The sequence below is a fragment of the Barbatula barbatula genome, assembly GCF_947034865.1.
Source record: "Barbatula barbatula genome assembly, chromosome: 12".
NCBI lineage: Eukaryota > Metazoa > Chordata > Actinopteri > Cypriniformes > Nemacheilidae > Barbatula > Barbatula barbatula.
The window spans coordinates 11,789,525-11,814,217 of record NC_136775.1 but is presented as its reverse complement, the minus strand read 5'-3'; the positions used below and the strand labels follow the sequence as shown (position 1 = coordinate 11,814,217).

General features: G+C 38.0%; 4 protein-coding genes across 4 annotated transcripts; 3 read left to right on the top strand and 1 right to left on the bottom strand.

Moving 5' to 3' along the window:
• Window positions 1-433: 433 nt before the first annotated feature.
• Window positions 434-9,102, bottom strand: trim46a (tripartite motif containing 46a). The gene is made up of 12 exons (XM_079469071.1): window positions 8,738-9,102; window positions 7,442-7,697; window positions 6,866-7,016; window positions 5,968-6,166; window positions 5,565-5,711; window positions 5,082-5,177; window positions 4,557-4,810; window positions 4,217-4,338; window positions 3,783-4,130; window positions 2,351-2,580; window positions 2,077-2,144; window positions 434-1,987 (listed from the first exon to the last, which is right to left on the bottom strand). The coding sequence occupies exons 1-12, from the start codon at window positions 8,795-8,797 to the stop codon at window positions 1,606-1,608; spliced, it is 2,313 nt and encodes a 770-aa protein (XP_079325197.1). The 5' UTR covers window positions 8,798-9,102; the 3' UTR covers window positions 434-1,605.
• On the top strand, window positions 8,454-15,237 carry krtcap2 (keratinocyte associated protein 2). Its single transcript, XM_079470242.1, has 6 exons — window positions 8,454-8,529; window positions 9,441-9,575; window positions 10,491-10,645; window positions 10,772-10,835; window positions 11,129-11,195; window positions 13,755-15,237. Exons 2-6 carry the CDS (start codon window positions 9,572-9,574, stop codon window positions 13,870-13,872), a joined length of 408 nt encoding a protein of 135 aa, XP_079326368.1. The 5' UTR covers window positions 8,454-8,529; window positions 9,441-9,571; the 3' UTR covers window positions 13,873-15,237.
• A 1,178-nt stretch (window positions 15,238-16,415) lies between these two features.
• On the top strand, window positions 16,416-18,059 carry s100a10b (S100 calcium binding protein A10b). Its single transcript, XM_079469891.1, has 3 exons — window positions 16,416-16,745; window positions 17,363-17,512; window positions 17,716-18,059. Exons 2-3 carry the CDS (start codon window positions 17,372-17,374, stop codon window positions 17,884-17,886), a joined length of 312 nt encoding a protein of 103 aa, XP_079326017.1. The 5' UTR covers window positions 16,416-16,745; window positions 17,363-17,371; the 3' UTR covers window positions 17,887-18,059.
• Window positions 18,060-21,070: 3,011 nt separating this feature from the next.
• On the top strand, window positions 21,071-22,623 carry s100w (S100 calcium binding protein W). The gene is made up of 3 exons (XM_079469892.1): window positions 21,071-21,409; window positions 21,664-21,806; window positions 22,238-22,623. The coding sequence occupies exons 2-3, from the start codon at window positions 21,666-21,668 to the stop codon at window positions 22,397-22,399; spliced, it is 303 nt and encodes a 100-aa protein (XP_079326018.1). The 5' UTR covers window positions 21,071-21,409; window positions 21,664-21,665; the 3' UTR covers window positions 22,400-22,623.
• The last annotated feature ends 2,070 nt before the right edge of the window (window positions 22,624-24,693 follow it).

Here is a 24,693-nt window from a genome sequence, read left to right as displayed (position 1 = left end):
CAAATGCTCAAGTTGAAGATTTACTATATCAGAAATGCATGTCCCAAAACTGTCAAGACTGTGAGTGGTCAGGTCTGCAAAACAGTAAACAACCACATACTGTAAATTATAATATGACAGGTGTAATTAAAAAAAGTATTTGACATATTGTTTCAAATGGACATTGAAATGGATGAGTTGGTTGTGTAACAACAGAGCACCTGTGAGATATATTTTTATTTTCCCATAATTTTAGACATTTTTATAGACAGTCGAAGTCCTTTTGTTTAGATTACTTAAGATTTTGGTCCGGGGTATATTGTCTCAGTATTTCTATGTTATAAAGATAATGTAAAAGTATTAAGATTGAAAAAGTATTTAAACCAGAATCAGTAGATAGGAATCTGTTTTGTTGCAGGACAGGTTTCTTGGTTCCAAAATAAAATACACGTGAGAATTGCTGCTGCTTTATTTCGCTGTCTTCTACAAACATTTTGCCACTTTTAAAAGTCACAAATATGCTACATAATAGCTCAACATCTGTCACAAGACCTCAATCAGAAACAATGCACTCATAACATGGCTAAAAGCAGAGCTTTCAGAAACTTACCACAGTCTTTATTGCAACACTACACACACTCACTCACAACATATACATTTATTTACATTCGGCATACAATTTGCAACTTTACATCCTCACATTGACACACACACTTGTGACATTCGCACAGTCAAGAGCAGCATTCATTTTAATAATTCAGCCTCGTATGTCATCATACCCGGTCTGTGAAACAATAGGCAATCACGATCATGGCAATAAGAAAAAAACTTGTAAAGACAGCAGTGTGCTGGACATTCAAATGAATAAGTAAATTGTGTAATACTAGAATGGAAACCTCACATGAAAGCAATGACCAGCAGCTCAAATCATTTCATTGTTTCATTCTGATCACTCACTGGATGTTTCATTCAGTCCTCTCCTGGCCCAAACAAACCACACAGACAAGATCTCTATTCACAAGATGTGTATCACACAACACGATATACCCAACTCTCGATTTACAATGGGAACTACTTATTATGACACAGAAGAAACTCTGAACAACACGACAACCGACTGCTGCTGTAACATCTCTGGATATCATCAAGCCTTCTCAGGAGATGAAATACAGATTTCAAGACATTTTGACATTTCTGTAAAAGCACACGCATTGTTAATGACTTAAATCTACTAATTATTACAACACCCATATTGGGCAGTTCGCATGCTAACAATGCTGAAAAACAGGTTTGTAAATAATGCGGAATCATTTCCTTCTCAAACCCTGAACCATACTGCATTATCATCATGCTTTTAACCTGAATTCATTGTTTAATTTGCATTTGATGATTCCTCATTATTTAACACTGACCTACATGTTGTTAGCATGCTGCAGGTTGCTAGCATACATAGCCACATTGATACTCTGTGTTGGAAAATTTAATTTGTTTCAATTCTAAAATTAGGTTCTTAATATAAAATACCACCAATTAATGCATAATTAGCTACGAAATAAGCAGGTAAACAAAGTCGATAGAAAAAGCTGAAAGGTGCTGAGTAGACTGCTTTCAAAGCCAATTATCGCTTCAGTGATCCGTAGCATGTGTTTGGATGGTCACTCTTCTTGGCGGGTTCTGCTCTGTACTGCGATTGGCTATTAACTCCTGCAGCTGCAGAGCCCCACCGCCAATGAAACAGAAGGCGGGGCAAACAGGGGCAGAGCAATCGACTGTCCCCTCCCACAGCACCCGGAGAGAGTGCGCGTCATAGAACGTTAGCTGTCCTTTCTCAAAGTCCAAGCAAAGTCCGAGCCGAGGCGGCAAGGGGGCGGTGAGGGGTCCAGAAGTAGTGTTAGATGACACGCATTTGGGCAGCAGGATTTTGCCCATGCCCATTGTTAGAAAGCAGAATGGAGGACAGTCCTGAGCATCTTCTGCCCCGCTGTCATGCCCACTGTCTGGATCATACCTACAGAGATGAGGCAAATTATAACAATGGGGTACAATTTATAATACTGACTCTTAAGACATGTTCAGTTATGGTTTATTCTTTCTCACCGTGGACTTGCCATGTCTTGTGGAAGATGAAACCATTCCTGCAGTTTTGCTTCTAAGCCTACTCCCACCTACACAAAAGACACATTTCTGTCAGGCAATGAAACATTGAAGGATAAACTGCTAAGTATTGGCTTATAAAAACATTAACAACATACCAGTGGTACTTATTTAAAACATCATTATTCAGAACATTTAACAGGTAACTTGTTACTTTAGACATTGCATCACACGTGTTACCTCCAACCCTACTAAGAAATCTACTAGCCATGTTCACCTTTACTAAGTAGGATCCAGGCTCCACTGAGCATGCCCAGTAGTGACGCCCTTGCGTAATGGGAACGTCAGCCACAAGGAGGTCAGTGGTGAGATGACAGGAGGTCAGGGCCCGATCAGCAGCCTGTAACAGAGTCATCCCTGGAACACTCCGGGCGTACGTCTGCCCTTTCCCCAAAGCCACTCGCTCGGCATGCAGGCCCCAGCGAGAATCCAGGCAGAAAGACAACACTAAGATTGAGATATGCAGGAGGAAAGGGGTGGAGGAGAAAGGAGGTTGATGGTCGGAGAGGTGAGGCAGCAGGGAGGCAGAAGGCAAAACGAAAAGAGAATGAAGGAGTAAAGTAAAGGAATAGGAAAAAAACGTATACGAGAGAGGAAGTATGTAAGGAGGAGAGGGAGTATGTAAAGAGGAGAGCCAAGGGGAGAAAAAGGGGTGGGAATGTTGGAAGAAAGAGGGTAAACAAAGAGGACACACAGCAGGAACATTGTATTCCAGGTTTCTAAGATTCAGAGGAGATCAAGCAGCTGATACAGTCCAGTTGAAAAGGAATACAAGTCAAAGAATCAGCAGAAGGTGCAAAGAAAGGTGGAGAACGACACACAAGGAGAAATTGTATAGAGAAAAAGATAAAACGTGTCAGAGAGTGACTATGAAATGAGAAAAAATATTCCTTATAAGCAAACATAAGGGCATGAGAGAAAGATGAAGAAATTGCATAGTGTTGATTTTTTTGGCGAACTAAATATTTTGATATGGAATGTTTCAAAATTTATATTCAGAGCCCCGATTTTCATTTACAGATATCCTGGCAAATATGAGAATAGTTTGAGACATTGTAGAGATATTGAGATGTCAGATTAATAGGGTCTTTTTCATACGAACAACAAAATATCAGAAATGTATTTTATTTGTGACCCTCACTTTAAGTAATTGTTCACCCAAAAAATGAAAATTGTGTCATAATTTACCCTCTTGTCATTTCAAACCTGTATGATTTTCTTTCTTCTGCAGAACACAAAATATATTTTGAAGAATGTGGGTAACCGAACAACTGTGATACCCATTCACTTCTACTGTACGGACACAAAACCAATGCAAGTGAATGGGTACCGCCGTAGTTCGGTGACAGAATTTTCATTTTGGGGTGAACTATCCCTTTAAAGAAACTAAGGGGATCTCATATTCTAGGGATCTCATTTGTGGTTTTTCTTATAGGTTTGGTGAATATATGCATATATGGATGAAGTGAATGGATGAAGAATATAAAATATGTATGATATGTGAATCGAAAGATTTAGAAAGTGAACTGAAAACTGCAACATAAGGGTCTGGTGATCTTAAGATAATAAAACATGTTTGTGAATCACATTTGGTTTGTGAGCTGTTGGATGTGCAGCTGTTTGTATGTCATTGTCCGGCTGTGTCTTACCTGGTGCAGGTGGTGTGTGCAGATATACTTCCTCACTGTACTCTCCATACCCTGCCTTATTACAGCCTCTTACTCTGAGGACATACACGCTGTCCATCTCAAGCCTGTCAATCACTGCACTAGTCCCGCCCACATCATCCAGACGCTGCCATGGACTGTGTGCGCCATTGCATCCTTTCCCTCCTTCAGAACGGACCCCGCCCCACAATGCCCCGGCACTGGCCGGTTTTCTCTGATACTCTACTGAGTAGTGCCAGGCAGGGGCAGAGTCCTGTGGGAGGCGCCAGCACAAATACAGCTGATCATAGGCCAGAGTCTTTTGAGTGTCAATCACAGGAGCCAATGGGGCTGCAGAAGGAAAGGGAAGGGCTGGGTAAACATTGATTCAAGTGTTTATGCTTCTGAAATGAAGTGGAAAATAGGTTTTTATGAACCTTGTATGAAGTTCATGCTAGAGAGTGCTTTGAGTTCCCTGGAGACGTCTATCTGGAAGTGTCTGAACGAAGGATCAGCAGATAGAGAGAAATTCTGAAGATTTTCTATTGCTTTGGCCAATCTAAGGAGAAAAAAGAATAACATATATACATGTATAGAAAGATCTCTGTAAAGTAGGTGTAATCAAAAGTAACCTAATATTCCAGCACTTATTTTCTTTGCCTAATCGCAGGAGTGTCTATGGAAACACACAATAGTCTATTGTGAGTTAAGCAATCTGTAAATAAACAGGCCTCCTACACACAATGCCAGCTGAACACACCCAAACATCTCCCTTACCTGTTGTGTGTGGTTCTGGCAGCCTGCACGAAACAGGACTGATCAGTTTCTTTGAGCAGCTCCTGAGTGTATGTAAGCAGTCCCGCGTTTTCCAAAAGACTCTGTTTTTCGGAGAGCTGTGCATTCAGGGACGATGCCCTCTGCGCACGGGCCCCCTCCAGCGTCAGGGCCAAGGCCCCCTGCCGCTCCGCAAGCACCCCGCGCAATTCACTTACAGACTGATTCAGCTGTTCATTGGCCACTGTGCTATTCACCTGAAATGAAAAATGAAGAGATTAAAGATGAAAAAAATGTATAGAGACAAAAACAAACTTCATGATGTGCCGTTAAAGAGGATAGTTCACCACCTAAGACTTACTTTCTTCTGCAGAACACAGTAGTAGATATTTTGAAATCAATATCAAACTTCCGTTGTATGAACAAAGGACCACTGAGACGTTTCTCAAAATATCTTAATTTGTGTTGCACAGAAGGAAGAAAGTCGTGGTTTACAATGATATGAGGGTGAATATCAATGTAGTGTACCTCGGTCTGTTCGATGCCACTTTCTACTTGAGTTATTTGTGCTTGTACAGCATCCTGATTGGCCCAAATGTAGTTCATCTCCTTGGTAATTTTCTCCTGGGAGTTCACAACATAAAGAATGATGAGTTACAGGCCTTCCCTTTTTGCTTGATCATTTCCTGTTTACAGTTTTTTTAGAATGCATATAATTTCCTTATTGCTATATTTAAAATGCCATAAGCATCCTTTTTTCTTTATCCTCTAATCATAACTGTTGCTTAGAGGTATGAGATGGGTCAAATTGTCATGGTTCTGCCTCATCTTGTCAAGTCTTTCTAGACCTGGGGTAGGACCATGACAGTACCGTGTGTTCTGTGTGGACGCTCGTAGGCATCGCTATATCGGTATATAACACTATATCGATCATATTGTTACTTCCCTGCTAAAGACTGAATAGTGCTTTAAGTCAAGACATTAAGGATGTCAAATATTAAGAGTGAATACCTTTAGAGTTTGGTAAGCAAGGGCAATAGGTATGACCTTGTGTCCACTGTGGGTACGACGCAGTTTACACAGAGCGCACAACAGACGCTGACATGACCGGCAGTAGAACTGCAACTTCTCCTGCTCATGCTCTACACAAACTAACACCTGTACAAGTAAAATAAACAAATGATGGAAGAGGAAAGAATTTTAAATAGAAAACGTGTGGCTGTGGCAAAGATATTTGAATACTATTTCAGTGGGATTATTCCATTCCCTCTTACACTTGAATAAGGGCTTTTCGTCATCATATTCTTTTTTGGGGGGTTGTTTCAATATCTTGGATCCTCTGAACCTTTTATGTCCATGGCCCAAAATCTTGAATAAAAGTTACAATCACTCTAAATCACCCATGTGCTCTTACCTTAGGTCTGAAGCTAAGTGTTGGGACAATGTGATCGTGTTGAGCCCGGGGTGTGCCCCAGGGATGGTACAGTTTAAAGCATTCATTGCAGAAGTTGGACCTGCAGTCAGCACAGCCTTTGGTGGCCTCCAGAGCCTGAGGAGGCTTGCAGAACTGACACGTGATTGCCATGCTGCCAAGACTCACTGTATGTCTGTACCTACATAAATAATATACAAAGAGAGAGATGAATGTATGAATAATATAAATACACGGGGAAAAAATAAGAGACCACTGCAGTCTTGCATTTAATCTGGTTTATCCTATCATATATAAAAAAATTATCCTAAAATACATGTAAATACATTATTATTGTGTTATTTGAACAGAACATGGTTTCCTTGTAGTATTTAAGATCGGCAAACATTGCAGCATTTTTGGGAGAAATGCTGTCACAAACAAAAAATAGAATTTTACTTAAACACATGAGAAAATATTTTTAGTGGTCCTTAATTTTTTTTCACGGAGGTCTAATGAATGGGACAATACTCGGACAAGAAGTCTCTTTTAGGTCTGTTGTTGGATATGTGTGCGTTTTTCTACAGTGTGGAATGCGTGAGCTCATTTACTGGCAGGAAGAAACATTATTTTTCTTTTTTGTTCCTGAACACTTTACTCAACCTCCTGTACCTATGCAGTTGAGACAAGTAAAAGTGATCTGATTGGTCCACGTGGAGTGAGACTATTGTGAGAACTGTCAGTCCCCGTGGCTGTGTGCTGTAGAATAGCTGCAAGATCAAAACATCTGATCTGGTTTTCAAAACATGCAGAACAACATTTTTGTGTCTTGGATTACACAAGAATGAATGTCCAACTGATAACAAATGTTAACATGCTTCCAGTAAATGAAAGATAAAACCTCTCCACAATTCGTTCCAATGTGAGGTTTCTGAGGCAGTCTGTGAGGCCTTTCTCTCCCAGCTCGACATCTTTTCTGCAGGTGGGACAGGGGAACAGCATGATCACAGGAGGAGTGTCTTTTCGTCTGCGACCTGGATGTGTCCCGCACACTGCACAAAGAGAGAGAAAGTTAAAGCTTTTTCCAACATTAAATTCTCTGAAGACCTCAATAAATCTAAGCCAGGAAGAAGCTAAGTAATGCAAAAAGAGAACAGAATCAAGAGACTCTAGGTGCTGACACATTCAGAATCAGCCCATCACGACGGCTGCTACTTTTAAACACACCCGCAGATGCAAAATGCTGAACAGATGCTACTGTACATGTCTGCTTCAGCAGCGATACAGTAGCAACCACACTGATGCTTAAATCACATAGCATGATGTCATCATAAAAAAAAAAAAAAGAAACCTTCGCAAAGAAACAAGCCATTGAACAGAGATAGCAGAAAATAATGTCACTATAGTGTACCACCAGTAACCATCATCATGCACAATGACTGTAAATATATACAGTATATTGTGGGATCTCACAAACCTGTTCTGATCACCCGATCAAGCCGGTCTGTTTTGGGTGGAGGTCGGCGTGCCTGTCGAGGAGAGCGTGTGATGGGGCTTGAGGTTGGAGTGTTGGGCTCTGGGGGGAGCTCGGGTGGAGGGTAGCCTCTCTGAACCAAAACTTCCGCCGCGCACAGTACGCACACACTGTGCATACATGGCAACACTATCGGCTGCTTCACCATCTCCTCACACACTGGACAATGTAGCTCTCTCTCTATACTCTTCATATTGGACTAGAAATACAAAGAGAACTATGATCAAACAGAAATCATGAGGAAAACGTTCAACATCTATATGACTCTTTCTTGGAACACAAATTAAGATATTTTGAGAAATGTCTAAGTGGTATTATGTGCGTGCCAATGTTGTTTGGTTACCAAAGTTCTTCAGAATGTTTTCTTTTGGGTTAACTATCCTTTGAAATGTCACATTTTATACCAAGCAGTTATGCATGATTGAAACAAAATGGATGCAGAATGTAGATGGCATGTATGTCGTTCCTTTTAGACTATCAGATATTTGTATAGACTGGGGTAACAACTCACACACATCAAACTGAAAATAATCCTTTCAAATAACTGAGAAATGTGTTAGCACTCTCCTGTCTAGTACACTAGAGTTGGTCGTTTCCCACAGTGGCTCCCCTGCCTCACTCCGGGCCTGCAGCATCCCGTCTCTATGGCAACATACATCCAGCGACTGTACATGTACAGCGGATCATCATTAAGGGCTGCCTTTCCTTTGCTACATTGTAAACGATATTTCATGTTTTCTTTCACCATGTCTTTAGTTGCGTTTACTAAACTAAGGGCCTTATCAAACGAGTAAATGCGTAATATTGAGTCAAGCAGATCAATTACAAATGAATTGCGAAATGCTGCTGGATATTGGATAGCGTAAGCAATGTCAGAGGAAAATACGCAAGCACTAGATACAGATACATATACAAAACACAGAATAAAATGTAAATAGCCGTGGGCATGGCCTACAAGAGCAGGCTGGTCACGAGGAAGGAGTGCGTGAGAAATAACGATGACATTGTGTTTCTGCATACAGGTGTTATTGGTAAATCGATATAGTACTAGTAAATAAGCAATATTTATTTATGATGTGGTTTAAAGGCCTTATGTTAGCATTTGGGCTTAAATACACAATATCCCATTTATTAGATAGCTGTCCCGTTTTCGTGGCGAACACCAGTGTTAAATAACAGCTGCATGCAAATAACAGATAATATAGACAATGTGCTACCGGCGATGCAATATATACTTACGTTTATGCGCACGAGAGCGTCCATGATGGATGTGAAGGTTTGCAACTCCGCATCTGCCATTGCATGTATTTTTAATAAATATGCGAGTATTACGTCGTATCTGGGTTCGTTCTACAACTAGCCGTTTTAATGTCACTACGTAGCAAGAGGAATTTGTACGTGTAACCGAAATACTGCTGCAAAACAAACCTTTACGTTATAATAATAATAGATATAATATAGTGTCTAATATATTTGAGAGGTCCGATTTAACGCCATCCATGTTGATTCAAAGGTTCTCCAACAGTGCTCGCTAAGGTCCATTCTGACTGATGTATATAACCGTCCATGTAGGTGATGGATGTTGTGGTGCTCAGGGTGAGAGCAGAAAAGAGCATGCGTAGCGTATTGGATGCTGAAAAGACAAGTCTCCAGTAAAGGGTGGAATGTCATTTTAATTCATTTGTTTCCTAAAGACCATGCTACATGTATAGCAATATAATGTCATGTATTATAATATAAAAGTAGAATAGTATGGTATAGTATAATAGAATTTAGACATTTCATTTAGTTTATTTATATGTTTGGATATCGTTTGCATACAGATATATACAAAATTCTATTTTACAGATATAAATATATATGTAAAATAGAATTTTGTGATGCAATCACAATGCATTACAGGTAAATATTTATGGCAGCAATGTGCTTCACTGTCCACCAGATGGAGCTCAAGGATTAGTGCGGAGGAGCTGGCTCACGTTATACACGTCAGATGCGCGTCATCTCTGCTCTGCTGGCGCTGTAACTCAACTCAGACGTGTGCAAAATCCATTTCTTTGATTGTTGTTAAATATGGGTGAGTTTTGCTTTTGTACTTAGTTCCCGAAGAAAATACTTTTCAAACTGTATAACGTAAGGTTGATTGTTCTCTGTCTGCATAAAGATGTTAAGCGTAGGAGAAGGCTGGCAAGGAGACGTTTCTAGTCGCACAAAAATTGTATTTAGTACTTAAGTATTTAAATTCCTGTGTGTAGACCCAGTGGTGTAAAATATTTATGACTATTTACTATAGAGTTAACGTTAGAAATGGCTAATTTAGAATTAGGCTGTGGTTTCTTTATCGGCACAGTAACGTTAGTCGCAGAAAAAGCACAAGACAAATAATAATAAAAAATACACAAGGTATAGTAAAATACATAAGGTCGATCAAATACATGTAAAAAATTCTATACGATTTCGTTTGGTTTTACTAGCTAAACAGTACAGTAAAATGTGAGATCTTTTTGTTTCCAGACGGAATGTATTAAAGAGCGTAACGTTACACTGACGTGTCCTAGTTCTTTGTGATTTCCGACTTAATTCTTTCACAATTATTTCGTTTTATTTATATTTATAACTTTTTATTATATCTCTGCATAGTAATACATTTTTTAATACGTGAAAATTAATCGTTGATATGTTATGTAGTATTTTATGTCTATGCTACAGTTCCCATTTAGAAGTCTTCCGTGCCGAACACTAGTTCGTAGCGGAACCAATGTGTCAACAGTTCTATAGGACGTTTATAAAGAATTGACGTTGCCATATTGAGTTATTAATACATTATTAAAATACATTTTACTTAGTACATGCATTCTTATATAATAGACGTATGTTCTACATTTAAAGGCATATTTTATGCAGTGAAGGGACAGATTTTGAATGACATTCAAAAATTAATACTGATATGAACACTCCTAACTGAACTTTATTCTCTCTTTTTCTATTATAGCGGTGAACACAAGCACATCACTGGTGTTGTCAAGTCTGCTTTCAGTCCTGGTCTTTGCAGGAATGCAGATGTTCAGTCGGCAGCTGGGCTCATCAGAATGGCTAACCATCCTAGGGGGCTTCCTTGGCTCTGTGCTGTTTGTTTGTTCTCTTACTGTATCCTTCTGTTGGGTTAACATGCATACAGTCTCAGTAATCTTATTTTTATGACATGCTTGTCTAATCGCATTTTGTCTCGATTTGTATTTGCACATCTATTATGACTTAACCCCGCAACTACAGGCTTTCAATAACCTGGAGAGCCTTGTCTTCGGCAAGGGCTTCCAAGCCAAAATCTTCCCAGAGAGTAAGTGTGGAAGTATTTACACATTTATAATCACATTTAGATTTATGAGTTTGGCATATTTTTGTGCAGAGCATTTCAATAATGTATGCAGAACATTTAAAAAACATACATTTCTTTCCTGTCTTTTTTTCATTTTTATAATCCTTTATCTTGATTTCATGATTTTACATTTTTTTATGTTTTTTAGTGTTTTTGTTGTTGTGGTATTCCTAGTTGGGATCCATTAAGTATAATTTTGATTCAGAATCAATATTTGAACTTGCCTGAAAAACATTCTTCTTTCTCTCTCTCAGTTATCTTGTGCCTGTGCCTCTCTCTGTTTGCCTCTGGTTTGGTGCATCGTGTGTGTGTGACAACATGGTGAGTAACCATATCCTTTTATATTGTAAGCTAAGGCCACGTTCACACTTGACTACTTTTTTGACAATATGAAGTTGGCAATAGCACTTTTTTTATTTTACAAAAAAAAGTCACAGCATTGAAGTTACAAATAGCAGCCGGCAATGTTCAAAGATAGCATTTGTGCTCAAAGGCAGCTTAGAGCAGTGGTTCCAAAAAAGCAAAGCACCATTTTGTAATGTTTTTTTCTCACAGCATTAAATACATAAAATTAAATCAGGATGAGCAAACAACAAATGAAGTAAAAACAGCTGCATGAATTTATTACAAATGCATTACAACAGACATTATATGAGGTGAAGCAACTCATTCAAATGAACTCAATGACACATTTAAACAAATCTTATAGACTGATATGAGCCATTTGCTTTATTTGGGAATCGTTGGAACAAAACACATTAGAATAAAGATTGATACTTAATTCTTTAAATAATAATGGACAACTCGCATTACCTTTTTCTTTAGGTTCTTATTTGCTTTGTTCAAACCTGACCGTATAACCTAAAAAGCATGGATCTGTGTTTCGGATATTTTAATGGGATACGTGTGCCTGCTTTTGGGAGCACAGCCTCTTGATACGGGGTAAATTGAGGATCAATCAATCCTAGATCGTGCTCCACTGACAGGTGCTGCCTTTTCTGTTTTTCACATATGACAGGGACGAGAACACAAGTTACTCACACAAGTAGGAGGTTTAAAATGGCAACAGCACACTGACAGCCCGAACTGGCAGTTTTACATTAGCACGTTTGGTGTGCACCTGGGTTTGATAATCCTCACAATCGCGCCGAACCGTTCTAAGCACAGTCTGAACAGTTATGTTTCCACATGAGCCTAGTTTGACACGGCATGATTACAAACTATTCTTGGCTCTGAATATTCTGCACGGTTGTATAAATGTGCTGAATCTCGCTAATTAATGCGCACAGGCGTTATAGCACAGTCTTTTGTGTTACCAAGGCAGCACGTGACGCATTTGTGTTTACATTTACGTACCGGCTGGCATGGGTAGCCATGGAGTGGAATGATTAGGCAACGAGAATTATGAGCATTTTGCAGTACATTCATAGACTTAAGTGCCGTTATGTACTGAAGCTTTGGAAACAAAACTAACGAGCCAAAAACATAAATGTATAAAAGGGAAGCTAGCATTTTAATGTATTTTGCCGCCTTCTCCTGCGTCGTTGTTAAAAGTGACAGGGTAAACAGCTGCAGGATTGATGACACAGACGAACCAAAAAATTCGGACCCCAAAAAATTATATTTATAGGGGGAAGGGGGAAGCAGTCGAATTAAGTTTCGGACCAACCCTGTACTCATGTCCCACATGAGCGTGCATCAGTACAATAGGTGGAGCTGAGCGATTCTCTCCCTGGGTATAGTCCAACTGTTGGTAAAAAAGAAATTTAAATTTTACATTTGTATGAAATATATTATTCATTTTTGTTTGGACATGCTCATATGTTGGTGTTTTGATATATTTTAAAATATAATATGTAAAAGATCATTTATATGGTTTTCGAAAAAAGCTGAGATTCGGCGTCACCCCTTGCCAGTTGTCACGGCACTCACTTTGGGAACCACTTGCTTAGAGAGACAGGCTTCATAGGCAGTGTAACGGAAGTCTATTCGAATTATAAACAGATAGCGTCTTTGGTTATTTGCAATCACATATTTAAAAACTACAATACTAATTTCTTGCTATAAATGCAATCAGAAGTTATTGAAAGTGGAAATTAAACTTACAGTTGTACTCAACTATGCTCCAACGGGTGTTTCAGCCGCCATTTAATTTTTTCAGGCTTGAGCCTTCTCGACCAATCATGTTCCTCGTGTGTTGTTGTGGAAACTACAGGTCTCTGTCATTGGTTAGCTGTGGAAAGGTGCTTGACATGGGTCATCAAAAGACGCTTTGAGCTGCAGAAAAAGACACTGCGTTTAAAGGTCCATGCAGTGAAATCTAGCGGCAAGGTTGTGAATTTCAACCAACCGCTCATTCCACCCCTCTCTTTAAAACACTATGACGGCTGTCAGAACATGGCGGATTACATGCAAGGGGACCCGCTGTGTATGTAGATTAAAATAGCTCATTCTAAGGTAATAAAAACAAAACACTTCATTGTGTAAGGTCTTTATACACCTCTTTAGGCATAGCTATATTTTATATTGCATTTCTATCAATAGATCGTCCCAAAAATCACACACTGGACCTTTAAATAAGCGCTCAGAACCTTTTGTAGAAAATACAGTTTACTACATATGATTATAATGTAAAACAGAAGCTTCAAAAAAGAAGTCAAGTGTGAAAATGGCCTTATGAAGCAAAAATTTTGGTACACTGCTACATAGAGGAGACTTCTATGTTCCCATGTCAGAGTTTCTTTTAAACAAAAATCTAATAATTAACAGCATACTACAGATGCTGTCCTCAGAGCTTAAGCTGTGTTTACTTTAAAACATTGCAATGCATATCTTATACCAACTCTTGTTCATTTGTTTTTTTCCCTCTGTCCTATATAGCCTGATCTTTTCTATCTTTGCGGTGTACTACATCAACAAAGTATCAGCAGCTCTTTACCAAACGGCACCTGCTGCAACTCCGGCCAAAATCACCAGCAAGGGCAAAAAAAAGAACTGAAGCACACATGACATCATGTTATTCCCCCGTCACACATTCAAACAACAAACTGCTGTGTACTTAAGCTACAAAATATGATGGTTTTGCCATCAGCAGCACCATTTTCTATTCCACTCATGTGTTTTTTGTCCCACCAGTCCTTGCTGTATGACTTTGGTTTTGCATATGCAATATTTTGTTAATGGGTTTGTTATTAAAAACTGAAAAAAAATCTTGCTGATTTTTGTTTGAGTGTTCTTGATTTTCATCAACATCCGTTTTTAGTGGGGTCTGAATTCATAGGGGAAACTGAGTGCACTCATTCAATCACATGATTCATTGCAATAACAAGCGTACAACCGATGAAAACTTGTTATACTCCATACAAATATGTTTTACTCCAGCCAGTCACAATGGAGTCTGATCTGGAGAGAGCAATACATATTCTGCTAGAAGTTTTCAAAGAGGGGACAGAAAGAACGCTAAACTGCAAAGGGCTCAAACTACTGATAGATACAAAGGGACATTAACATTTCTCCACTCCCATTTCCTTTCCCTGTGACTACATCTTTCAACCAAATGAAATGTATTCCCTCTTTTGTTCAAAGATGTGTGTTTTCCACACTTTTTGACAAGATGACAATGGAGAGGTGGATTTACTGGAGTTTGCTACTCTTGATGCGATATATCCACCAGTTGCGAGAAGGTCCTCTTGCCACCCGTGCCACAATAAACCGAGTGAAGAAGATCCATAACATGGGAAACGTGTTTTATTGGTGTCATATCTTTTTCAAATAGGTGTGAATGGACACTGGAATGGACTGGTACATTCCCTTGATTTAGATATGTTACTGTTGGTTACGGTTACAGTAAAAAAAAATGTCCAAGCGATGTTTAATGAAACAAAAAATATTATGTTCAGAAATCGTGTTCTGAGAGTTGCCATGAAAATTAACATTCAATAAATTAGATTGCTTGTTTATCTTTTCTCCATGGTGTCTCTTCGTGGTTGCACAGCCCAGTCCTGCTCAGAGCCCACAATCCTTTGTGCAATTTAAAGTTCTCATGTCACTACTAAAAACTCTGCCAGCTTCTTGAAGACTTTATCAAGTGTCCTCTATAATTCCATTCCACTCATTTTGTAAAGATGACATGTCTTTTGTCCCACCAGTCATAGCTGTATGATTTTGAATCTGCGTGTTTATTAAAACCTGAAAAAGAAATCGGGGCCCAAACAAAATGTTTGATTGTTCATCTAAATGTATTCCTAAAGTATTTATTATTGCATTTGTAAACATTGTGTTTTAGTGTTCCAAAAGTGTCTAGCTGTAAACGTCTGCCTTGATTCCACTATAAAATCTTAATCTAGGCATGTTTGTTTATTATAAATGAATTATCTCTGTGTGGATCATTAGCTTTTCTTTCATTCAAATATTCTCTTAAACTTTTTCAAAAACAAAATCTTCCCGCTCTAAACAACTTGAAACCTCTCTGAGCAGAGTTGGGAGTATATAGACCAGTGGCCAGGCTTTTAACTTTCAGCTATCCAACCAATTCCTGAAGTATTAAAATCAAGTCATGCCCTACTTTTTTCATTCCAAAGCCATTGCACTTGTATTAACTTCACAATATGAAAAACATTGTCGCAACTGCTGTTTTGTGTTGATTTTAAACAGCAGAATAGGATCTAAACAGAATGGAATCTTAAGAATGGGAATCCACCACAGCAGACCCACCCAAATATTTTCTTTTAATGCAGAGATTTGTGAAATTGCTGATACAACTTGTTTCCATGATGGATGAGTGCTATGTTGTGTTTTGGAAATAAAATAAATGGTGGTGCTTCATAAATAAATTATAAATGATGCATTCTACTCGCACTATGGTGCACCAAACCACTTATTGGGCAATTAAAAAAAACTTCATGCCACAGCCTGCCAGGAATGTCAGGAAAATGGTGGAAGTAAAACAAATTTTCATCAGAGACTTGTACTGGTATGAAGAATGGTACTTCACTATGACAACACAAACATACCCAAACACACCACAATGTATCATCCTTGGCTGTTCTCTTACTTCCTTTTTCATTTTATAATCTCCTAAGGGTTCGGATTGCATTGTATAACCCCTTTAACCAACTGGACTGTCATGTTGAGAGATTTAGATTTGTAAGGTCTGGAGTTCAAGGAATGCAAGAATACCTGCCAAACATATTGACACACTTAATCATGGTATGTCCACAGTAATGGAGTAGTTTGAAAGTTAACAGAACTCACATCTCATTACAAATATAAAATGTTCAAAATCTCGCAAGACAAGTGATTGAACCTACTGGAACAGGCCTAATGTCAGCCAAAAACAGCAGCTTTTAAAAACAATGATAAGCATTCAGGTCTACAGTGAGATTTTGTGAGGTCGTATGTGAAGCAGAAAGCCAGTGTGAGTCACTCAGGAAATGGTGAAAAAAATGACAAGTGTTAAAGTTCCTCTCTTAAAATAATTTACGCATTATTTTTAAATATTATTTAAATTATTATAATAACATATGTGTTATACTACTGTTTGTGTTCAATTCCACTGTGGTGTAAAAATGGGATGGGGTGGCAAGATGCAAAAGAAAAGAAAAATATTTCTTATTTCTAGATGTTTTGTACATGCTTTTGTCAAAAATGTTCGGTTTTATATTTCATGTTTGGTCTCCTGGAGGAGTTTATATCTAGTTTTATCTGTAATGTTAGCTCTCAACGGTTAATGTTAGTCATCGGCTCACCCAAGCTCACAGTCATTTCATTCGGGCGGTGCCCCACTATAAATTCGTCGACCGCCTCTTGACCAGCTCTTGCGCAGTATTTTCTTTCTTTACTTCATTCAGGTGTCGCTCTGCTTTTATCACGGTAAGTATTCTATGTTTACAATCTTTGTTAATGTGTAATGTTAACGCTCAAACTAAAAGTAGCCTAAAGCCTACTTCTACGTCTATATGGGTTGCGTTAACTGTTTAAAGATGTTATACGTTTCGGGCTGTAAAGGTATATCGAATTGTTAGCCTACGTCATTTGCGCACATTAATATGAAACACGCATCTAATAAATGGCAAGACGTTTATTTTGCGCAGATTCCGCAAACGTCGACAACGGCTCGCCTATGCAATTTATTCATTTGGAAAAGTTTTTTAGATGTGGATAAAACGGTCCTGGCCATAAAATGGCTAGAGCACTGTTGTTGTACTAGTTTTAATATAACTTGTATTTACAAAAATGTATAATAGATGCCTTTTTTGGATTATGTTGGGCATGGAGGCTATTGCTCACTATTTGGCTCATTTCCAGTTGGAAAAATCACCACTGTTTCCCAATCCCCCAAAGATAGGTGAAGAACAATGAACTCTTTGCCAAATATTTCCTTTTATATAATCACCAAGACAACAATGAACATTATATGGACAACCATTTCATTGTATTCACATTGTAAGTTTATGTGATGGGACACTAACAAATATGTTACATTCCAGCCAGTCACAATGCCGTCTGATCTGGAGAGAGCGATGGAGACTCTGATCACTGTGTTTCACCGTTATGCGGGCAAAGAGGGTAGTAAAGCATCGCTGAGCCGCAAAGAACTCAAAGAGCTGATGGAGACAGAGCTGTCCAGCTTTCTCAAGGTACACTAACATCCTTCTACTTTTCCTATTTCCCTCCCTCTTTTCAACATGATATCTTTGGTGTACAGCATAGGAATATATTCCGTCTTCTGAATTCTGATCTCTTCTAAGATGTTAGGCTTCTCATCAAAACATGCCCATCCATTTGTTATTTTTTCCTGTTTGGTGAGAAATCTCAGTGTTGCTGTTCTCTTTCACTCTAGTCTCAGAAGGATCCTGCTGCAGTAGACAAGATTATGAAGGACCTGGACGCTAATGGCGACGGAGAGGTGAATTTTGAGGAGTTCGTTTCTCTTGTGGTCGGTTTGTCCATTGCTTGCGAACAGATCTACCAGACGCACCAGAAACAGTTAGCAGGTGTAAAAAAGCATTAAAAGGCTAAACAAGAGGGGAAAATATGTCTGTTCTATTGTGTCATTTGTTTTGATGACTGCACAGAAAAATTATGTTTAAGGAATAAAAAAACATTATGTTTTGAAGTCCTGTAAGTGTTAACCATGAACATAAACATTCAATAAATTTCAGATTTTCATTTTTTCTCTTCCTCCATGCTGTCTGTTCATGTGTTCCAGCCAGTCCACCTGCACACACCCACAATCTCTTGTGCAATTTTTAAATTTCTCATTTAACTTCTTAAAACCAACAGCCTCTTGGAGGCTTTATCAAGTGTTCTCTACAATTGCAGTGTGCGGATGCATTAAAAGTTAAGGACATCTCATAATAATGCTTTCAAATCATAACATGCAAATGGTTTCCACATTTACCTTAGTCGTGTCTTAGAATCTGTGTGTCACAGCCTATACTGATAATAATCAAACCAAAAAGAACCTGTAATATGGGTTCAGATTTCACAATAATGACTGCTTAATTGAACATGAATGGCTACAGTCCATCACTTTCAGCTATTCAAAGTGGCCGTGGTTAAGAAAAAGCAGATTGACAGAAACATAATTTAAAATGAATCGAGCACAGAAATGTGTCACACAGTGAAGTAGTACCTGAAATGTCTTCTCATACTAATATTTTTTATTTAAGGAAAAAATGAAGTTTGGTGTTGCTTAGCAATACTGGTCCCAACATACCATTAGCCTGAATAATTTGCTATGTTCATAGGTTCATTATAAATACATACACCATAATTGTTATTTCAATTATCTGAATTGTAATGTAACTTTATATCTTCAAACAGTGCAGAACCAAAGATTAACTTTCTCTCGGTAACTTCTAATATATCTCAACAGAACAAATGAAACGTATATAATACGTAATACAGCAAAAACAGATGTTAAAGGCAAAAGGATGATTCATATTTATGTCGCAATCACAATAAAATTTTAATAAAAATTCCTTGGTTTGGTTTGGTGTGTTTGTAAAATGATGTTTTGAATTTAAAAAATATATATACACTGTGTATATTATAAATACACAGACGCGAAAAAAATGTATCTGATTGTTATGATGCTGATGCTACATTGGTGTTTTTTTATATCCAACCCCTCCTCCAACTTCAGGAACCACTGACAATATGTGGGTGTGTTTGAAATCTGTGTAAACATTCAAGTTGCCTTGCAACCATAAATGACTGTTGGGTGTGTCTGTCATCTGCATGAAGTCATGTGAGCAAGTACAAACATGTTTTTTGTCTCTACCACAAAGCACATGATTAGTGTCCGACAATCCTTTTCTCTGTTTTCTACATTATAGCTCAGAACACTCTGCAAGGCAATTCAGAAATGAATAGGCCCACAATAGACATATTCTGCAACTTAAATACAGCAATCTTAATCAAATGCAAGCAAAAAGGGGGGTGAAAGGGAAAAGCATTGTAGACGAACCCTGAATTTTTCATTGGTGTAAAGGAGAATCACAAGGAGAGAGACAGCGTGTACAATGAGAGTGTGTAGTTCAGAAAAATGACCACTAGATGCTAGCAATATACCACGAAATGTTCTCATCAACTTCCGTATCACAAAATCCTCCACCACACCCTTCTTTATTTCTCCATTCATACATTCACTTGTGTAAATTAAAACTTAAATTCCCCAAACTCTTCAAGTAAAATGAAAAGTTTTGAGCAGAGCTGCATCTCACAACAAAGAGGATTTATTTGTGTAAGTATTTCTAGCTTTGTAGCTACAGTTATTGTTGGGCTCTCTCATTTGTAAGTCGCTTTGTATATAATCCATTGCTATGTAAATAAATATAACGTTCTAAGATTGACACTGTGTGCTTGCATAACCATTCACACTCAATACACTTAAAAGTTTAATGAACTCATTATATTGAATAATTTTTTCAATAGAATGTTTTATATTTTTCAATAGAATCTTTTGCTGTGGCCTGTATCTCTCCTGTTGAATCCACCCGATAGGCTTCTGGAAGCAATGGCTTTTATAAATTTACATTTGTACATTTACATTTAGGCATTTGGCAGACGCTTTGATAAAAGCGACTTACATTGCATTATCCTATACATTCATAGGTATCTGCAATCCCCTGGGATTGAACCCACAACCTTACATTGTTAACACAATGCTCTTACCACTGAGCTACAGGAAAGCTAACTAGGTTTATTTGTACCACACAATGTGGAAAAACCTGAAGTGAACAAAAGATATCCTGAACGATGTACAGTTAATACACACCCTCTTGTGTAAATGTCCACGGGCAACTATAACGTTAGGAGTACTGACATTTACAATAGAATGTTCTTCGAATGAGTATGTGAAAAGTATGACAAAGGGTGTGGTCGCTAACTATTTGTTTACGCAGGATCCAAAACTAACATCCAGTCAAAAAAAAGACATTTATGCGTCTTTGGATAAAGTAATGATTGGGGTGAATGCTAAATAGTTACTGCAAAGAAGTTATCTGTGTTTAATAAAGACTGAAAGGATTTACTGTTAAGAAGATTAGCAGTTGTTGACCAATTTGTGTTTTTTTGAACCATGGTGTGCATTTTGCAATACATTATTGCTTAGTATTTTTCTTGTTCTCTTTAGTTATCACCAGTTGTCTGGATCATAAACCTCACTTAATCACACATTACTCTAAAAAACAAGATTGAATGATTCTATATTTAATACAGGTTTGTATCCTGTTTCAAGGATGTTTAGATACTTTCCAAAACAGGCAAAAACGGTTTTGAATTAGAAAATGATTTTAGCTGAAAACAAAATAGTTTTTGTGTCAAGCTGCATTTCTGTGGACAGCTGGACTACAGTTCTGATGTCTGCAGTGAATGATCCATTGCAAAAACTCCTTGATGTCTGAAGTCGAGATTTAGAAAGGATAAGCTTGTCTCTGTTTACTCCAAATGAGAAGCTCGTAATTCAGGTCGACACTTAAGAGTCGTAATTTGAAAGAAACATCTCCACTAACCACAAAACCATCTTATAACAATGCATCTTTCAACTTTATTCTTTATAAACATTTTCTTAAAAACTTAAATTTAAAGAATGAGTAATCACATAGGGACAAAACATGGAAATATGGCGGGCAGGATGGGCAACACCCATGCAAAAAAAACTGTTGGGGCTTAAACCAACACAAAGAGACGAGACAGAGTATCACAAAATGTGACTCAGATTCTTCATTCCGTATTGCTTAAATATTTATGCACATAATGAAGTTCTTTTGAACACGGCAGATTATTGTCTTCACTGTTGACTATTTAAAAGTGTAACAAACATTTTTAAAATACAAAGTGTTTGCTGTCAAACTGGTTAGGGTGTAACAGAGTCCTAATTGCTCTATGAATCATTCCTGCGTGTGTGAGTGTGTATATATTTGTGTGTTTGTGTGCTGTGAAAGAGAAAAAAATCTGTGCTTTAAAGGCTGAAGAAAATCTACTCCACCATAATTCTCAGCATAGTTTGGGAACACACCAGATTTGAGGTAAGTGGAAAAGAAACAAGAGAGTTTGACTGAAAGATACTAGAAAAGATTTAAGATAAAGAGATAATTATGCACGCATGGATTTTTATATGGATTTTTTTCTGATTGTACAATGCATCTTAATCTTAATTCCTGAGTAAAAGATCATAATTTTGCTATGACTTTCCATGTATATCTGGTATTTGCATGTATAGGCTATATAGTCCCTCTGTTTATCACTCTTTGAGCTCTTCCTCTTTTGTTTTCTATTCTAGACATGTCTAAACTGGAGAAAGCAATTTTGGCCATAGTGGAGGTGTTTGAGGAGTATGCTGGAAAAGATGACCAGAAAACACAGATGAGCAAAGCGGAGCTTTCAGAGCTCATTAAAAACCAACTAACCAGTGGTGCATTCAAGGTAAGAGACAGAGAATTAAGTCCTCTGACATGTCACAACAAACTCCTTGCAGAACAAAAGTTTTCGCAGTGGAGGTTTGTTATGGCAACCTGACAAATATGAGGTTAAACCAGTATGAGTCATGCTATAAATGCATGAGATTCTTTAAAATAGCCATGGGGATTCCCATCTTTTTTTGCTATTCTTCAGTGCAACTAACCTAATTTCGATATGCATTACACTTTGCTTCCCCATATAGTTCAGGATTTTGGGCCTTAAGGCCGTATTTTACTGTTTGCCGTTCCTGCTTGTGGACTCCTGTAATACTTTACATACTTTTCTCCACTAGCTGTCTGGTTGATTATCAGAAATGTTTGACAAACATTATAGTCCTGTCAATAAATAATAAAACTCAGACACGAATTGAGTTCTTTTTTCAATGTCTTTCTCAGGACAAAGTCGATCCGGAGAATATCAAGGAGGTCATGGATGATCTGGATAAGAACCATGATGGAGAAGTGAACTTCCGTGAATTCAGCCAGTACGTGGCTTGTCTAGCCAAAGGCTACTACAAGACAAAGCACGGCGATGGAAAGCCACGGAGGAATAAGTGAACCCTCTTCACGACTTTGATGCCCCTCAAACAGTAGTCATTTGCAACTCCCTAATCTTTTGCATAGTAAAAAGTATTTATTTTCTACTGTGCAAAATTGTTAAGAACAAATAATGTAATGATGAAAGCAGATGTTATATCTATTCTATTTAAGATATGACGAAGAATGATCTCTCTGTTTGTACTGTTTTTGAATAATAATAAATTTGTTTTGTGGGTACTCATGTGAACGTGTCACTTTTTGCGAATTAGTTTGTAACTGGTAGAGCATCATGCCAGGCATTCTATGGCATTTGTGCACAATTCCCAAGGAACACGCCATCTTGAGTGCACAGAAAGCTTTGGAGAAAAGCATAAGCCAGATACAAAAATGAAAAGATTTCCAGACATAATACACCTTTTACGCTTATAAACTGACTCTTACTTACATGACGCAAATGTATGTGCATAACAATGTGAGAATGACTTTGAAAAATGTACACTGATGCTTTTTAGCCACTAATGTTTTCAGATTGCTTAAGTTGTCTTTGAGCGAGCTGTAGGCTACATATTTTATGATCTCATAAGCAGGCCTCAAAAGTCTCATCTAAATTCATCCTGAAGAATGTATTTACATTTCATTAAAAAAAATCCACCGCAATGATAAATGCACAAACGCATGCACTCAGTTCGTACAGGCATATCAAACATGGGTGTGGTCAGAGGGCCGTGGGCGATTTTGTTTGAACAGTCTCATCTTTCATGGACATATTCAAATCAATAGCACTGCAGTAATGAAGATGCAAACACTAGAGGCCGTTTTTGACTGTGTACAGTTCAGCATAATTACTTGAAAAGATGTTTTTACAGTGGGTGTAGAGGGTTAAACATTTACAGACAGCGTAGGTAAGACATTCACATCAAAATTCCCACAGTAGTTACTGAATGCAGTATAGTAGGGGTAGTTTAGGTGTAGTTCAGCTGTCAGACCAGGTTTGATCCTGTTTAAACCATCAGTATCCTATCGCGTTATTTATCTCAATGACGAAAGATCCCTCCAGTTGCTCTGAATTTTCCTCGTTAAAATACTACTTGTAAGCTTCTGTACTAGTAAAAATAATTTATTTTAATAGTCCTGTGTATGACATTTAGCAGCCTCTAGCCGTGAGGTTGTGAATTGCAACCAACGGCTCACTCCACCCCTACCTTTCGGAACAATACATTGGCTGACACAGAACTAGCATGTCGTCACGTTTTTGCTTCTTTGCCGAAAGGTATGTATTTACAAAATGACTACTGTAGAAACAACATTCCATGTGAGGGGAGCCGTAGTGTATGTAGATAGAAATAGCTCATTCTAAGGTAATAAAAACATAACGCTTCATTATGTAAGGTCTTTATGCACCTCTGAAGTCATAGTTATGTATATTATATTGCATTTCTATCAATAGATCCTACATTTTGTTCATCAGCATGACATTTTGAGGCTTTTTTATAATGAATTTGACAATTTCTTGAGCATTTCAAAATAATTTTTGCGTTTTAGGGTATTTCCATGACAGCTGGTACAGAGTTTGTAATGCTAATCCTGTTTTACCTGCATGATCTGAGATTTTACTGAAAATCATCACGTGTTTTAACTGAACCAAGAAAAACAATGAAAATATAGTTAAATGATCACTGTAAATGCAGATCAAGGAAAACTGCAAGTTTTATTTATTTAGCATGATTAGATTTTCAATCACAGATCGTCTCAGGCCTCACAAATGACAGTGATAAACTGAGATGCAGAAAAGCCTTCTGCAGGCACACCTGTGTCCTACAGCTGTATGTATTGTTTTTCCCTGCGGTCCCTGTCCACGGCACCTGTAGAGCAGGTCTGCAGACTAATTTAGCAGTGAAAAGAGAACACACCCACATGGGCCTAAAACAAACACACACAAAGCACACAGCATTGCTGTTGGACTTGTTTACACGGAACAGATGGCTTTAACTATATCCTTGGAAGAAATCCTCTGGTACCGGCACCTCTCATGATGTAACCTGGAAAGTATTGTAACCAATAAAGATTAACAATGACTTAACACTGAGCAAAGTCATATTGTGATCCTATAATGGCTGCATTAAAATATGCAGGTGATGACTCGCTATCTAAGCAAAATATTTCCTGACAAGGACTTCATTAGTCTTGTTCAGAACTGTTACAGTTTCCTAATCGGAGACACTCCTATGAAAAAAGATGTAAAACCAAGACCGAATGAATTCAAAGACAGACAAATATAAGCCTGATATCATGTGTGTCGTTTGTTCAGAGCT

Excerpts from the sequence above, each read along its gene's own strand:
- trim46a (XM_079469071.1), bottom strand. The coding sequence starts at position 8,797 with ATGGCAGATGCGGAGTTGCAAACCTTCACATCCATCATGGACGCTCTC. Across the intron at positions 7,698-8,737 it reads ACGCTCTCGTGCGCATAAAC|TCCAATATGAAGAGTATAGA; the intron begins GTAAGTATATAT and ends TTGTATTTCTAG. Across the intron at positions 4,811-5,081 it reads GTGGCATCGAACAGACCGAG|GTGAATAGCACAGTGGCCAA; the intron begins GTACACTACATT and ends TTTTCATTTCAG.
- krtcap2 (XM_079470242.1), top strand. Across the intron at positions 10,646-10,771 it reads TGTTTGTTTGTTCTCTTACT|GCTTTCAATAACCTGGAGAG; the intron begins GTATCCTTCTGT and ends CCGCAACTACAG. Across the intron at positions 10,836-11,128 it reads AGCCAAAATCTTCCCAGAGA|TTATCTTGTGCCTGTGCCTC; the intron begins GTAAGTGTGGAA and ends TCTCTCTCTCAG.
- s100a10b (XM_079469891.1), top strand. The coding sequence starts at position 17,372 with ATGCCGTCTGATCTGGAGAGAGCGATGGAGACTCTGATCACTGTGTTT. Across the intron at positions 17,513-17,715 it reads AGCTGTCCAGCTTTCTCAAG|TCTCAGAAGGATCCTGCTGC; the intron begins GTACACTAACAT and ends CTTTCACTCTAG.
- s100w (XM_079469892.1), top strand. The coding sequence starts at position 21,666 with ATGTCTAAACTGGAGAAAGCAATTTTGGCCATAGTGGAGGTGTTTGAG. Across the intron at positions 21,807-22,237 it reads TAACCAGTGGTGCATTCAAG|GACAAAGTCGATCCGGAGAA; the intron begins GTAAGAGACAGA and ends TGTCTTTCTCAG.